Source organism: Callorhinus ursinus, unplaced genomic scaffold (assembly GCF_003265705.2).
Source record: "Callorhinus ursinus isolate GAN/ISIS: 27379988/994484 unplaced genomic scaffold, GSC_fseal_2.0 scaffold2, whole genome shotgun sequence".
NCBI lineage: Eukaryota > Metazoa > Chordata > Mammalia > Carnivora > Otariidae > Callorhinus > Callorhinus ursinus.
Window position 1 is genome coordinate 76,550,574 of NW_027397064.1, and position 16,580 is coordinate 76,567,153.

Here is a 16,580-nt window from a genome sequence, read left to right on the forward strand (position 1 = left end):
AGCAGGGAGCCCATGCCAGGCTCAATCCCAGAACACGGGGATCATGACCTGATCTGAAGGCGGACGCTTAACGACTGAGCCACCCAGGCGCCCCCTTATTTGGTTTCTATCCATTTTTTCAACAGTATGTCCAGTAATATACACATAAAAAGAGTGATTTTTTTTAAAAAAAACGTCCTGAAATTAGTGCTTATGCAAACTTCAGGAGTACTTTTTGGACAGACTCAAAACAAAGAAGCACTTTTATTTTTTAATTTAAGTATAGTTGACTTACTATATCCTATTAGTTTTAGGTGTAGTCATAGTGATTTGATATTTTTATATCGGGAAATGACCCCCATGATAAGCCTAGTTACCATCTGTCATCATACAGAGTTATTACAATATTTACTGTATTCCCTATGCTGTACATTTTATCTCTGTTACTAATTTATAACTGGAAGTTTGTACCTGTTTAATCCTTCACCTATTTCGCCCAAACCCCTCCCGGCTTTGTTACCCAATGTTTAACTTCTACATCAAAAGAGCCGTGTTTTAAAAATCGAAACTGAAAATACTTGTAACTCGTTAGTAATTATTCATTGGAAACACCATATTTGGTATTCCAAACAGTGGTTAGTTTTAAAGAAAATCCCCATTTGAGCAGAGCTTTCTTTTCCTTCCCTTCCTTTTCTCCCTCTTCTTTTTTTTTTTAGGAACCCAGCTGTTGATCGGAGTGATGAGCCCTCTCGGGAACCAGGCCGCGCCGGCCTCGGGGACCCGGGCGGCCCGCCCAGTCCGCGGGGCTCCTGGCCAGTCGGGCGGGCGCTCGCTCGGCGCGCCGCCCAACCCGCTTTCCCGGAAGGGCGGGCGCGCTGGGCTCGCCGCGCTGCCTTTCACCGTCGAGGCGGGTGAGTGGGCGCCCTGCCGGGTTCCCTGGCTGCCATCCCTGCTCCTAGAGAAGCCCGGGTGGGGAGGGAGGCGTGTTCCGCGGGGCTGCCCACTGCAAGGCAGGAAGCGCCCCGCGGGGAGCTAGCGGGTCGCTACGGGACGCGGCAGCCGGGGTGGGGGTGAGGCGGGCTGGGTCAATCGGGCCCCCCTACCCCATCCCTCCCGCGCTCCTTTCCCCACCCCTCAGCCGCCGCCCTTGACCTCGTCTTCTTAGAGTGGTTTGCTTAATTTCGGAAATTGAAATGTAGAATGGTTTGTGTTTCCCCACTGTTTCCGTAGTGTCTCCCAAGATAGTTCTTAGGGAAACTTGATTGCTTAAGGAGATTTACTCTCCTTGGCAGGTGCAAGGTTTGGCAGCTGTGCCTTACTTTTCGGAATATGCAGGGATTTTCTCAAAAGAGACATCTAAAGGAGAACACGATGTTTTTCTGTCTATAGAACATGTATACTTTTTTTTTTTTTAACTATATATGTGTATCACCATTGTATTAATCACCCCCTCCTTTCTTCCAGCCCCTCGTTTCCTTTATTTTGCTGCCAGGCATGCACATGGAAAGATTTCATTCCGTCAGACCTGGCACGAAGGGATATGAGTATAATAGGAAAATAGGTGACAGGTGGGTGGTGGTGATAACAATGACCACCGACTTAGTGGTTTAGAAACCACAAAGTTAGGGAAGCCTGGGTGGCTCAGTCGGTTGGACATCTGCCTTTGGCTGGGGTTGTGATACTGGGGTCCTGGGAGCAAGTCCCATACTCAGCTCCTTGCTCAGCGGGGAGCCTGCTTCTCCCTCTGCCTATCGTTCCCCCTGCTTGTGCTCTGTCTCTGATAAATAAATAAAATCTTAAAAACAACAACAACAACAAACCACAAATTATCTTAACAGTCTGTAGGTTAGAAGTCCAACCTGGATCCCACTGGCCTAAAATCAAGTTGTCTACAGGGTTGCCTTCCTTTCTGGAGGCTACTGGGGTGAATCTATTTTCTGTTGTTTTTTTTTTCCCCAGCTTTTGTATGTTGCCCACCTTCCTCTGCTTAGTGCTGCCCTTCCTCCATCTAAAAAGGCAGCAACACTGCATCTCTCTGATCTTTATTCTGTTGTCACACCTCACTCTGACTCTGCTCTTCTGCTTTCCTCTTTTACTTTTAAGGGCCCTCATGATAATATTGGCCCTATGGATAATTCAGGATGATTTTCATATTAAAGTCAGCTTTAATTCAATCTACAACCTTGATTGTAATCTGACATATTCATAGATTCTGGGGATTAAGAGTGGGTATGTTTGAGAGGGTCATTATTTTGCCTACCATATAATGGCATGAAAGGTAACCTATTACTGTACATCCCACTCATGCGAAGAAAGAAAGTATCCAGACCCTAAATATACCAAAAAAAAGTTCTGGGAATATTATGTAGTAGACCATTTATATGAGTTAAATATATTGAGAGTCTTCATTACAAGCTTTTAAGAATATTGATTTAAAAAAAATAAAAAATGTTGCCATTTCTGCTTTCTGGAAATGTAATAACAAAACTTCATATGCATGGGATGTCCTGAACAAAACAAGTACTAGTCAAGATACCACGCAATTCTGTAAATACTGTTTTCAGTGTGTGTGCTTATATTCTCTGAATGGATGCAAGGAGGAGTGGGCATGGTTCTTAGCCTCAACGTCATGACCATCTAGTCATGGAAAATGACACGGGTACACAAATAATTAAAGCTCTCCAAAAGAGCTAAAAGAGGGAGAAGTAATGTCCTGTAGGGGAATCAGAAAAGGCTTTAAAAACTTGGGGGAACTTGGAGTAGACCTTGAAGAACCGTAGAATTTCATTAAGGTTGGGAGCAGAGGAAGGATGTGATGTATTAAGGGACCAGAAGGGAGAAGAGGGACCCTTTGAGTGTTTAGTGTGGTTAGGGTACTTAGTCTAGTTGTCTAAATAAGACTAGAAAGTAAGTTTTGGTTAGATTGTGTAAGACCTTGGATGACTGTTGGGTGTTGTAAGGACTCTGCAGGTGGTGCAATAGGGAGCTACTGATGTATTTTGAAACCATCTCAAACTTACAGAAAAGTTGCAAGTACAATAAAAACAGTAAACTGTTTTTCCTGAATTATTTGAGAATAAGATTCTAACTTCAAGACCCATTACCCTGGAATTCTTGAATATATATTTCCTAGAAAAAAGGTATTCTCTACATAACTAAAATTCAGTAATCAAAATCAGGAAATTATATTGATACATTACTGCCATGTAATCCTTGGATCCAATTCAACATTTTGACAGTTATGCCAATGATATCCTATATAGCAAAAGGACCCAATTCAGAGTCATGCATTGCATTTAGTTGTGATGTCCCTTTAGTCTCCTGTCTGGAAGAGTTTCTCAGCCTTTCCTTGGCTTTCATGAACTTAACACTTTTGAAGAGAACAGGCCAGTTTATCTAATGTTTCCTCGTGCTGAGATTCAGATTATGTATTTTAGGAATATCATAGAAGTCGAGCTGTGTTCTAAGTGCACTCTATCAGATGGCAGATGATTTTGACTTATCTCATTATTTACTTTGATTATTTTATTATGGTGGTGTCTGCCTGGCTTCTTCAATGTAAAGCTACTTTTCCCGCTTTGAAATTAATAAGTATTTTATGGGGAAGTATTTTGAAACTAACTATGTGGTCCTTTTCTCACCAAAATTTCAATTTGTGTATATGTATGTATGTCAGTATGGACTCATAGTTTTTTATTTTCCTCAGTGGATTTAATCATTAGTGTCATTATTTTTTTATGCTTAATTTATTCTTAGACTTGGCTAGTGAGAACCTCCTCAGGCTGGATTCTGTGTTTTTTTTCTTTTCTTTTTTTTTTTTTTTAACATGCCCTCATTCACTGAGCATTTTCTTGCTTTCTGGCACTATAAGGTGCTTATTTTGTATTTTTCTTGTCCCAGTCCTGGAACCAACCATTTCTCTGAAAAGCCTTGGTTCCTTGTAAGGGAAAACAGTATTAGAAACCAAATTCTGGGTGTTAGGTGTGCTCATTGCTCCTAGGCCCTCTGAGCAGGCAGAGCTAGGGAATATATATACAGATAGATATACGTATGTATATATGTGAGCACACACACATATATATATTTATATCTCTGTATCTTTCTCTCATTCTATTGGAAATCATGAGCTTATACCGATAGTTCCAGTTCCAACCCATAGCATTCATTCTAGTTTTCTGTCTTTCTATATTTATAATTAACTTACCTGGCAATGAAAAACCTGGCTTCTTTTATCCTCTGTATATTTACTTACTTGAAAATCCCCTTCATGTACCTTTGGCCACTGGAAGCTCCAGGCTTATCTTGTATATTTCCTGGCCCATGGGTGGAATCAGCCATTGCTCCAGGGAATCCTGGTTCCTTGTATTGGAGGAGAGATTAGAAACCAAGATCATATGCTATATGATCCCCTCTGTTTTTGGACACTGCTTGTGTTCACACTAATTTTTTGCCAGTCTTCTATTTTTTTTTTTTAAGGAGGAATAAATATTTTTCCTGTTTCTTCTACAGGAATAGTGAGAATTTACCTACTTGAAATTTTAGAGGATTATATCACAAACTGGGTATTAATGTGCTTCTAAAGCAATAAAAGCAGTTATGATATTCCTTGTCTCATTTTTGATCTGGGACCTCTCCATCTCAGTAACTTCATATGCAGGCAAATGTTCTTTACTTTTTTTGTGCCCTGGATTCCTTCCCAGTCTGATAAAGCTCATGGGCCTTTAAAAAAAAAAAGTTTTTCAATGTATAAAATAAAATATGTGGAATTACAGGGGCGCCTGGGTGGCTCAGTCATTAAGCGTCTGCCTTCAGCTCAGGTCATGATCTCAGGGTCCTGGGATCGAGCCCCACATCGGGCTCCCTGCTCGGCAGGAAGCCTGCTTCTCCCTCTCCCACTCCCCCTACTTGTGTTCCCTCTCTCGCTGTCTCTCTCTGTGAAATAAATAACAATCTTTAAAAAAAAATATGTAGAATTACAAAGGAAACCAATTATATTGAAATATGATTATCAGAATATTAAAACAAATTTTTGATATAGTAATATATATCAATATATTACAGTATAAGACCTAGTAGTGAGTTTAATAACTACCATAATTTTTTAAAAATATTTTATTTATTTATTTGACAGAGACACAGCGAGAGAGGGAACACAAGCAGGGGAAGTGGGAGAGGGAGAAGCAGGTTTCCTGCTGAGCAGAGAGCCTGATAACATGGGGCTCCATCCCAGGACCCTGGGATCATGACCTGAGCTAAAGGCAGATGCTTAACGACTGAGCCACCCAGGCGCCCCAGTAACTACCATAATTTTGAAGGAAGGTTTTAGACAAAAAGTATTTCAGGATATCTGCAATAGTTAAAACATTTTATGAAAATATTTGTGCTGTATTGGGAACTTTTGCAAACGCTATGTGGCTTGTTGCCTATATTCATATTTGAAGAGAATGCTAAGTTTCAATCAGAGATTATTATAAGTAAAGATGTAACTTTTTTCTTATTCAGGTGTATGGACTAGGGAGGATTTGTGAAAACTCCAGAAAAGAACTGGGTACATGTAGGGACTCCTGGGTGGCTCAGTTGGTTAAGCATCTGACTTGATTTTGGCCTGGATCTTGATCTCAGGCTCGTGGGTTTGAGCCCCGCACTGGGCTCCATGCTGGGTGTGGAGCCTACTTAAAAAAATTTGAAAAGAACTACTGTACATGTAGAGGAGTTTGGGGGGGCCTTTTTACTGCATTTACATTTGGGAAATACAATAGGGAGAACTGGGTGTTTAAATTAAAACCTTTGAAAAGACCAAAATAGTAATCTTTTAAAATGGGGCACCATAATATGATTAAGATGTGAACCTCAAAGGAATGTTAATACCTATCATTTTCTATTATTGTGTTGAAAAGCAAACGATCTTTAGAACCCTTTTATATATTTATAGGTGTGAAAGTTATTTGAAATATAGACTCTGTTCAAATATAAGCCACATGATAATAAAGACTTTGATGATAGGAAAAAAGATACGGCAAAGAAGAGATATTTCTTTTTCTGTAAAAGGGTAAAATTTTTTCTTTTTTCTTGAATTTGTGTATATGTACTAGTTTTAAAAATATTTACTTTTTGTAATAATTAGGTAATCATGGCAGCTGATGAAGATAACAAAAAACAAGTTCTTAAGGAGCCTTGGTCAGATGAAGGATTTATGAAAGATGAACAAAGAGAGGTAAAAATTACTGGGTCCTATTAAAAATTAATTTATATCTATTAGTTTTACAGTGAGGCATGTTTTGTATGTTTTTGCCCAACATTACTTTGAATTTGGGAAGATTTTAAGGTTTTCAAAAATTTTTTCCTCCATTATTCAAGCCTTACAAAAATAATCATATTTCTATTCTTTCTTTTACAAGGCTTCAACATTAGCTGTTTTTTCCTTCCCTCTGTCCTTCTTTGATTTACACCCAGAAATTAAGAGCTTAGTTAGCAATTATCTGATCAGACCCAAGAGGGGATGGAGGCTCAAGTAGCTTAAGCCACTTACCCAGGGCCATATGCCTGGCGTGTCAAGGCAGCTGTACTGTGGGACTCACAGCAAAAACATTTTTTGATTGCCCCCAAGTAACATATTCCACAATTAGGTGCAATTTATTTATTTATTTTTTAAAGATATATTTATTTATTTTAGAGAGAGAGAGCACATGCAAGCATGAGCTGGGCGGGGGGGGGGGTGGTAGGGGCAGAGGGAGGGAGAGAAAGAGAGTCCCAAGCTGACTCCACACTGAGCGCAGAGTCCAACACAGAGCTCAATCTCATGACCTTGAGACCATGACCTGAGCTGAAACCAAGAGTCAGATGCTCCAGCGACCGTGTACCCAGGCTCCCCTACAGTGCAACGTAAAAGTCATATTGTTGTCACAAATAACCAGGAAAGGAGTTGATAAGATTGAGGTCTGGCTCTCAATCCTTGCTCTACTACAAAAATTTCTGTGATTCTGGTTTAGTGTGAAAGGTAGTTCCCCTGCTTGTATAAAGGAGATAATAAAATATATCAGAGGTAGGAGAATCAACAGGTGATGATGTCTTTCTTTGCCTTTATTAGGGTGATAGAAATTTAGCTTCTTCAGTTCGTTTAGAAAAATGAGGTCAGAGGCTGTTGAATTTTTTGGTGTTTGATTTTTTTTAGAGATTAATTGATGAAATTGCAAAGGAAAATATTCAGTTAAAGGAGGAGATCCAAAGGCTTGAAACTGAGTTACAAGAAGCCACCATAAATTCCCAGGTACCTCCTTAATTATTTTATGTATCACATTTTTAAATGACACCATTTTTCAGAAAAATCAATTTAGTTACACAAAATTCACTTTTAAAACATTGTGGTCATTGATGGCACCATTGTTTGTAATAGCCCCAACAACTCAACTCTCCCTCCATAGTAGAATGAATTATTAATTTGGGGTGTATTCACACAATGGAATACTACACAGCAATGGGAATGAACAGACTACAACTATATGCAGCCACATGGATGAATTTCATAGATACAGTGTTGAGCCAAAAAAGATAAAAGAGGGCACACCATATGCTTGCATTTAAATAAAGCACAAAAGTAGGGTGTTAGAAGTTAGCATCCTGGTTACCCTTGGAGGCAGGTAGAAACTGGAAGGGAGCTCAAGGAGGCATCTGGGGTGTTGGTCATGTTCTGTTTATTGATCAGGGTTCTGGTCACATGTGTGTGATCACTTTGTAAAGTTTCATCTGGCTGTACATTTCTGATAATACAGTTTTTAAATTTATGTATACTTATTTTTTTTTTATTTTTTAAGATTTTATTTATTTATTTGACAGAGAGAGACAAAGTGAGAGAAGAAACACAAGCAAGAGGAGTGAGAGAGGGAAAAGCAGGCTTCCGCAGAGCAGGGAGCCTGATGCGGGGCTCAATCCCAGGACTCTGGGATCGTGATCTGAGCCGAAGGCAGATGCTTAATGACTGAGCCACCCAGGCGCCCCTATATTTTTATTTTTTATGTGTGTATGTTAATGCAAAAACAAAAAAAAATGATGGTCATTATCAGTCATTTTTGGATCAAATTCTTGGTCTTCTCACTAAGTTCCTTTATTTCTCTTCTCATCCAAGTAATTTAAATGAATTTCATAGTTTAAAACAATTGGATATATATCTACACCATTTAAGTTCTCTCCTAAATTCTCCTGTATTTGAGTTAGATATAACTTTCACCCCTTTATTCTTCATAACAACTCATACTGTTAAAAAAACTCTGTCTTTAAACAATTTAAGTGCTTAAAACATTGTCACTTTTTGTTTCCGAAATGGGGGGTAGGATATTGAATATCAGGAAGTGGAGTTCCCCACGTTGATGGGACTTAGCGAACACTCTGTTACAGTTCTGGTTACTTCTCAGACTGGAGAGGAATCACTTAGTCCTACAACTCAAAAGGCCTTGGGAACCCAGCCAGCTCAGCTGACCCAATTTACAGAGGACTGAAACTGTGGTCTAGAGAGCATAGGTGAGCTGCTCCTGGCCAAGTGTGCCCAAGACCAGAATCAGGCACTCTCATCCAAAAGCTCTCGACTTTTCAGCATTATGTTGGGTATTTCCACATTATTGGGAAACACTCTGCCTTTTCTCAGACACTGCCAATTGTTTTGAAATTGGACTTATGGTAATCAGAAATTCTACGGAGGTTATGTGTGAAGATAATAGAACAAATGTGAGATTAGGTCCGATAACTCATTGAATATTTCTAACCCCTTTGTGATAACACAAACATTTTCTTTCAGCATATAAAATGATTATGGGAAATAGAAATGCAAACAACAGATTCATCTGTGTATTTATGTACAGTTGTATATGCTTGTTAATCCCAATGATTTTAAACAGATAAGTATAACCAGTAACTTTATCCTTCAGATTATGAATTTTGTTGATAGTGTCCCTTACATTTTTATAAACCTAAGTTTGATGATGGTTAAAAAGTTGATGGGCAGGTGTTGGGAAGGGGGAATTTAAATTTGATGATTGTTAAATGATATGATTCAGGAGTTTTTCTTTTTGGATAAAATTATCTGGGCTTGCTATCAGAATAAACATGGTATATACTCAACTCTAATTTATACTGCTTTGTAGTGAGCGTAAATGTACTGTCTAATGATTCCCTTGTAAGATAGCCTATTTTGGGTACAATTGTTTAAAAGGTACATATCTGTAGGAGTGATGTAGGCTTTAGAATCGAACACCATACAATATTGGCTTGTTTAAACATTGATTAGAAAAAGTGAGAGATTATATATTTACAGTTTCATCTGGGAAATAATATTAAAGGATCAGCATCTGATTAGATTACTGAGTACTTACCTAGGAAGAAGTAATTACTAAAGATATTAAATAAGACCATAGTCGGTATTCGGAGGGATTCTGAAATCAGTGGAGAATGAATTACTGGATGATCAAATCACATTATCACAAGAAGGGCTTAAGTTATTTCTTGTCTTGATTTTAATCAAACATTTCTGTTTAAATTAGATTAAAGAGGATATTCCTGAAACAAAGGTGAAATTCACATCTTTAGAGAATCCTGAGAATGACAGCCAGTTTTTAAATATCTCCTGTTCATTTCAAGTGAGCTCGCAAGTTCCTTATGAGCTACAGAAAGGACAAGCTCTTATCACTTTTGAAAAAGAAGAAGGTATGAATAATGTTCAAAAATTTGACCATGTTACTTTTGGAAAGCACTGAAACTTTCAAAGAGCTTTCTTAGATATTTGGCTATTGCTTTCCAATTTTTATGTCTATCATTTCATCTCATCTCATAGTGACACCCTGGGTCAGATAGGATTATCCCCATTTTATGATGAGAAAACTGAGACAAAAATGTCTCAGCATCTTTCTTCTTTCTACTCCACCTGCTACCTCCAAATGATACTAGTAATAATCTCTTAAGCTAGTAGAGCTCTACACAGTTCAGACAGTTCTCTCAGACATCTCATTTTATACTCACATGACTCTGTGAAAGCAATATGATAGGAGAATTGTGGTTTACATCTTATTACTAAGAAAACAGATTCTCGGGTGTTTAAGTGATTTACCTAAGGGTACGTGACCAGTCACTGGAAAGAGCCCATTCCCATTTGGGAATGGGACCTGATGTTTGCTAAGTCTGACATGGTGTAGGACCCTGTTCAGAGCTAGGGGCACATTAGGACAATCTGGTCTTCAGTGTCAGCTTAGCCCATTTCTAGGTGTGTGATTTGGGTTGGGTTCTTTCTAAATCTCAGATTTTTATGATAGGCTTTGTGGTAGTCCCTACCTCTTGGGTTTGGGTTGAGTATTAAGTGAGAAATGCTGACATAATACTTAGCATGGTGTCTGACACATAATAAACACTTAATAAATGTTAGCTGTCATTATTGCTACTCATTAGGAATTTTCCAGATAAGGAAATTGAAACTTGAAGAAGATAAAGAACTTGCTCAAGGTCCATACAGTTAAAAATTGCAAAACCGAGAGCCAAACCCATGAGCACCCATGTGCCTTGTACTGGACCAACAGTCCTTGGAGCAGACCACTCTTCCAGGCCTTCAGTCTTATGTATGTCTAGTTATGGGGTGGGACCAGATGGTCTTAAGCCCTTCTGGTGCTCAGATTCTGAGAATCTAGGATTATAACTTCTATCTCCTTATACCTGGTCTGTCACTATAGCCTGAAAATAAATATTAAAAAGAAAGGCATTCTAGCAGGTCAGTATATGCACATACTGTTGGTTCACCATGGGTCCACCCTGGGTCTACCCTTGAGCTGAGGGTAGAGGAGGAGGCCAAGAGCCCTGTGTTGGCAGTTGGCAATGGTAATGGGGATATAGCCAAAAGACAGAAGCGAGGGTTTGGGAGGCAGGGATCCTGCACAGGAATTACCCGGGAATGCTGGGAACAGGGTTGTCTTCAGAAACAGCTGCATCGCTGCTTCCATTCTGGGCACGGCTCTGAGGGCTTGCTCTCCTGGGACAACTTTGGGCTTATACACAATTAAACAGGAGTTGGCTTTTGATAGAGTCACAAAAGTTGAAACGCAAGCGGTCCTCAGCTGCGTCAGATCACCAGATGTTGGAGGTTTGGGTGGGGGCTGTGGGAGGGAAAGGGCATCATCTAAGTATTACTTAATTGACATTTTCTGTTATTGTTGCCTGTTGTCATTAATAAAAAAAAAAAGTTGAAATTCAAGTTATCGAGTCATATCATGGTACAATGAGTGTGAATTCCCACATGACAACGCCCTGCCTTTTAGACTGTTTCTCTCGGCCTTCAGCTGTGATGTGTGTGCTGTCTGGTTGTCATAAACATGTGAGATTTATACGACCAGAGTGGGCATCTCTTATCTTTATGACAAATTAGAGCAAGCGGCTCTGTATTAACAACTGAAGTGTTATAACCTCTCATGTCACACAATTAAAAATAAATGCACACCCACATGCATTTTAAACTGAAATATAATTGCTATCTGGAGTTTTAATGATTTTTGGCATAATGACATTACTGAGCCTCTCCCATTTGCACAAATAAATTAGATTTGGTAGTTTTGTGATTGGCATAGGCTATCATCTTTCTAATAAAGTGATCTCAAAAGCATTTTAGCAAAAGTAGAATTCCTCATTAAATACAGCAAAAAAAAAAGACTCACACTTTGATATTCAAACCTATGTGGTCTTTACTATATCATTCTTAGGAAAGACAAAAATGAATATTTATTTCTTTGGTGTTTATAACATTAAAGAGAAGTGACAAATGATAAATAAGATTGTCAGAATGCCACTGACCCACACAACTTTTTCCTACTTACTCAACATGGAAGAAGTTTCTGGCTGTGCTTCAGTTAATATACTAAGGGAATTCTCTCATCATTCTGTTAACAGGGGAATTCTAAAGGGTGTGTGGCTGTGCTGAAGTAATATATGAATTTCTGAAGGATCACCAGGCTTATCTCTTAAGAGATGAATCTAGAACTTGATGAGACTTTCTACATTATAGTTTTTTTTCCAGTTTTACTGAGAAATAATTGACGAATGTCACTAAGTTTAAGGTGTATGGCATGATGGTTTGATTACGTATATTGTGCAACAGTAACCACAGCAGGTAGAGCCAACATCCATCTTCTCACATGGGTACAATAAACAGAACTCCCATAGATTCAAAAAAAGGAAAAAAAAAAAAGGAAAAGCTTTTTTTTTTTGCTGTAATGAGAATGCTTAGGATCCTACACCTCTTAACAACTTTCCTGTATATCACACAGCAGGATGTTGTACATTACAATCCTGGTACTTACATATCTTATAACTGGAAGTTTGTATCTTTTGGCTACTTGGTAATTTTTGCTGATGTATTTTGACATTTTTGACATTAATGTATTTATTTGCCACTTTGGTGGCAAGACCAATAACACTTGGAAGTCCTAGGAAATTTTTAAAAATTAGATCCTTTATTAAAGAAAATTTAAAATATTTAGGATAATTTGTTCTTAAACCCAAAGTGAAAACATTTATCAAAATATTGGCAATTAATACTCCCAAATTGTTTTTCAGTTGCCCAAAACATCATCAGGATGGGGAAGCATTATGTGAAGATAAAGGATGTAGATGTGGAGGTTTTGGCCAAGCCCGTTCCATTAAATTCAGGAGTCAGATTCCAGGTAACATGCTGATTATAGCTTTTTAGAATTCTGTTAGGTGTCACTTTTCTCACCCCTATTGTTGAATATGAAATGATTTCCCAGGTTCATGAAGAATACTCTACAGTGAAGATCAATGTTACTGACATTCCTGACGGATTGCCGGAAGATCAGATGAGAGACAAGCTAGAACTGAGCTTTTCTAAGTCCATAAACGGAGGCGGGGAAGTGCAATGCGTGCAGTATGATAAGCAGTCACGGAGTGCCATGATCACATTTGTGGAAACTGGAGGTATTTGCCCATTTAGGTAGTTAAAAAATACTTCACCATTTAAATTATGTTCTGCCATTTCTTTTCTTTTTTTCTTTTTTTGTAGATTTTTATTTATTTATTTGACAGAGAGAGAGCAAGAGAGTGCACAAGCGGAGGGGGGGGCAGGAGAGGGAGAAGCAGGCTTCCCATGAGCAGGGAGCCTGACGCGGGGCTCCTTCCCAGGACCCTAGGATCATAACCTGGGCCGAAGGCAGACACTCAACGTCTGAGCCACTCAGGTGCCCTTTTTCTTTTAAAGATTGATTGATTGATTGATTGATTGATTGATTTTTTAAAGCTTTTATTTATTTGACAGAGAGAAACACAGGGAGAGAGGGAACACAAGCAGGGGGAGTGGGAGAGGGAGAAGCAGGCTTCCCGCGGAGCAGGGAGCCCGATGCGGGGCTTGATCCCAGGACCCTGGGATCATGACCTGAGCTGAAGGCAGACACTTAACTGATTAAACCACCCAGGTGCCCCTATAGGTATAGTATTCTAATCATAATTTTCAGTTATACTTCTTTAGCAACTGGGAAACTCGCAGTCTTGTTAGGATGATGGGGGGCAGGTTACTTTTTGCAGATGGTTATTTTGCATTTTGTGTAGCTCAAGATAGATCTGAGGACATCACAGCTGTCTGCACTGATTGTAGTGGATAGTTCAAGACAGAAGGATCTATTAAACCTCATTATTGTTGGGTCTTGTATTTTTCAAAATTATGTACTGTGAAGTGGATTGTAGAATTTTTAAAAACACTCAGTTCACTGTTTACTGTGATGTTCTGTTTGAAGAAAGTTTTAACTTTGGTTGAAAATGTCTATGATATAAAAAAGAAAATAATTTTTAAAAAATTTACTTCTAGTTGCTGACAAGATTTTGAAAAAGAAAGACTATCCGCTTTATATAAATCAAAACTGCTATAGAGTTACTGTTTCTCCATACACAGAAACACACTTGAAAAATTTTCAGGTAAAGTCATCTCTTTTCCTTCATTTTGGGAACTTACAGCTCAACCCACCCCACAAGAAATTAAGAAAAAGTTGTGAGTCTGTTCCTGTTGAATCTTATTAGTGAGCAATCTCAAAAAATAGTTTCTTCATATCTGCTTGGTGCAAAATAAGTTTGTCTTTTAAAAAAATACTTTAATGCAAAACTGTACCTTATTTAATTTCTTACATACTTTGTAAAACCTGAAACTACTCAGGTAATGGTATGATATTTTTATATGTGGAGACATAGCTACATTTCTCTTGTGTGTCTACTATCCTTGGGCATTAAAAACAATTCTTCCCGCTCATTTTCTCTGAACTCATTATCTTGACCCCAGACCTATTCCTTTTTTCTGTTCCTACCTAGGTATTAAGTGGCACCCCCATCTACCTAGTTCACCATCCTGAAAGCTACAACTCATGCTGAATTCTTCATTTTGCTTCACCTCCCACATTCATCTGGTCACTCAGTCTTGTCACTGGCCCCTCTGGCTACCTGTCTCACTGGTCTTTCTGTCCATAGAGATGCCTGTCTTTCCGCTATTCATCATAATGCCACCAGAGTTATCTTTCTGAAATTCAGATCTGACTCGGATTTTCTCTTGCGTGAAACATCTTGCTGAGGCTCCTGGTGTCTTCTAAGATAAGGTCCAAGATATGAAGCAGAGCTTTGTAAGTCTAAAGTTTTGTAATTCAAAGCTCTTAGAAAACTTTCTATTTATCTTTTTAATTTTCCTTTTTAGGTATTTTCAGGAATATCGGAGAGGACGGTGCTTCTGACTGGAATGGAAGATCTTCAGATGATGGATGAAGAACTTTTACAGGATTTAGTTAACATTCACTTTCAACGGAAGACGAACGGAGGTGGAGAGGTGGAAGTGGTCAAATGTTCTCTAGGTCAACCTTACATCACGTACTTTGAAGAAGAGAGGAATGGAATGGTCTGAATATTAGAGCCTCTGAGCCCAAATCACTGTCAGTTTGACAAAAATGAATATCCCTTTTCCTTTAAAGAATGAAGACTTCAGGGCGCCTGGGTGGCTCAATTGGTTAAGCCACTGCCTTCGGCTCAGGTCATGATCCTGGAGTCCCGGGATCGAGTCCTGCATCGGGCTCCCTGCTCAGCGGGGAGTCTGCTTCTCCCTCTGACCCTTCCCCCTCGCATGTGCTCTCTCTCTCTCTCTCTCATTCTTTCTCTCAAATAAATAAATAAAATCTTTAAAAAAAAAAGAATGAAGACTTTAATTCTTTAGTGGCCACTTATTCTTAGATACAAAATACATTTCCTTGTTTTTGAATTGTTCTTTGTTTCAAACTCTGCTGCATGCTTATAAATGCAGTAAGTGCACTGCATTAGAAACAGTTTTATTTGTTCATAAATTATGTGGCTTGGTGCCATGTCCATTGAAATCAGCCATAAGTGATGCAATTGTCCCCCTGCTGTGTTGGCTCCTTTGGTCATGAGCATGTGGGCCAATTCTCTTTTGGCCCCAAGTCCACCAATATGCAGACTTGACTCCTGACATTTCCCAAAAGAAATGTTACATTCAGCTGTTTGTGATTTCTGTAGACTTGACTTTCGAGGGACTTCAAGAGCAAGCATTTCCCACTTTCCCATTATATAGCATTTTCCTCCACAGCCCCAGAGGTATTTTTCAGAGCTGAGTGTGGTCTTTTTACTTGAAATTTTCTTCGCCCAGAGTGCCCAGTGTCCCGATTCTTTCCAAAACATCTTCTCCAAATAGAACTTGTAAAGACCATAATTTTCTCTTTTACACTTAAGATGGAAAGAATGTTTAACAGAATGACATCCTTGGAATAAAGGTAAATGCAAAGCTAGTGGCTCATCACTCATCAGGCTAGATGCTGAGGAACCCCTGAAGATGAAAACAGAGGAGCTCCCCTGTATGGGCTTACATTTTAGTTTGAGAGACGCCCAGTTCATTAGCATCCCACTGGTTTTAAGTTGTAGAAACTAAAAACAGTGAGAGGTGAGGTTCCTGTTCAGAGGAGGTAAAATTCTCTTTGGTAAAGAATGTTGGAACAGGGGTGCCTGGGTGGCTCAGTCGTTAAGCGTCTGCCTTTGGGTCAGGTCATGATCCCAGGGTTGTGGGATCAAGTCCCGCATCGGGCTCCCCGCTCTGCGGGAGGCCTGCCTCTCCCTCTCCCACTCCCCCTGCTTGTGTTCCCTCTCTCGCTGTCTCTCTCTCTCTGTCAAATAAATAAATAAAATCTTAAAAAAAAAGGAACGTTGGAACAGCTTTTATCCTATACAGTGTGTTCCATAAAGAGTCAACAGCAGAAGTAAATTCATATTAAAATGCTAGCAGAAATGAAATGCTTTAGAAAAGATTCTAAACCTAAACCTACCCCATGCTGCCTGCCATCTAAAGTAAAGGGAAAGTTAAAAAAAAAAATTGGCTCGCTTCTGATTATTTATTTTTAGATTTTAAAGTTTTTATGCTACCGTTAGAAGTACTCATTGCATTCACATTTCTCTTTAGAATGAGAGATGGTGCCTAAAAACTGGGCAATGTATAATAACTCTACATTTTCACTGTTTTAGGAAAAACATCATATGTCAGTTGTTCTTTGGGAATGGCAAGATTATTTCAAGCCCCTCAAAATATTAAG

The 16,580-nt window shown here is 39.0% G+C and overlaps 1 protein-coding gene across 2 annotated transcripts; it reads left to right on the top strand.

The window, feature by feature from the left end:
* Nucleotides 1-768: 768 nt before the first annotated feature.
* Nucleotides 769-15,191, top strand: NMI (N-myc and STAT interactor). Of its 2 annotated transcripts, XM_025856043.2 has the most exons (8): nt 769-890; nt 6,104-6,193; nt 7,151-7,246; nt 9,510-9,672; nt 12,559-12,665; nt 12,750-12,936; nt 13,820-13,926; nt 14,690-15,191. In XM_025856043.2, the coding sequence occupies exons 2-8, from the start codon at nt 6,110-6,112 to the stop codon at nt 14,891-14,893; spliced, it is 948 nt and encodes a 315-aa protein (XP_025711828.1). In that variant the 5' UTR covers nt 769-890; nt 6,104-6,109; the 3' UTR covers nt 14,894-15,191. The 2 variants fall into 2 exon arrangements, with proteins under 2 accessions (XP_025711828.1, XP_073740252.1); XM_073884151.1 differs by lacking the exon at nt 7,151-7,246 and having other exon boundaries at nt 774-890.
* The last annotated feature ends 1,389 nt before the right edge of the window (nt 15,192-16,580 follow it).

What these genes read in the sequence shown, in the direction of transcription:
- NMI (XM_025856043.2), top strand. Translation starts at nt 6,110, where the DNA reads ATGGCAGCTGATGAAGATAACAAAAAACAAGTTCTTAAGGAGCCTTGG. An exon ending in AAGCCACCATAAATTCCCAG is followed by an intron (nt 7,247 to 9,509) that starts GTACCTCCTTAA and finishes TGTTTAAATTAG; the next exon opens with ATTAAAGAGGATATTCCTGA. An exon ending in CACTTTTGAAAAAGAAGAAG is followed by an intron (nt 9,673 to 12,558) that starts GTATGAATAATG and finishes ATTGTTTTTCAG; the next exon opens with TTGCCCAAAACATCATCAGG.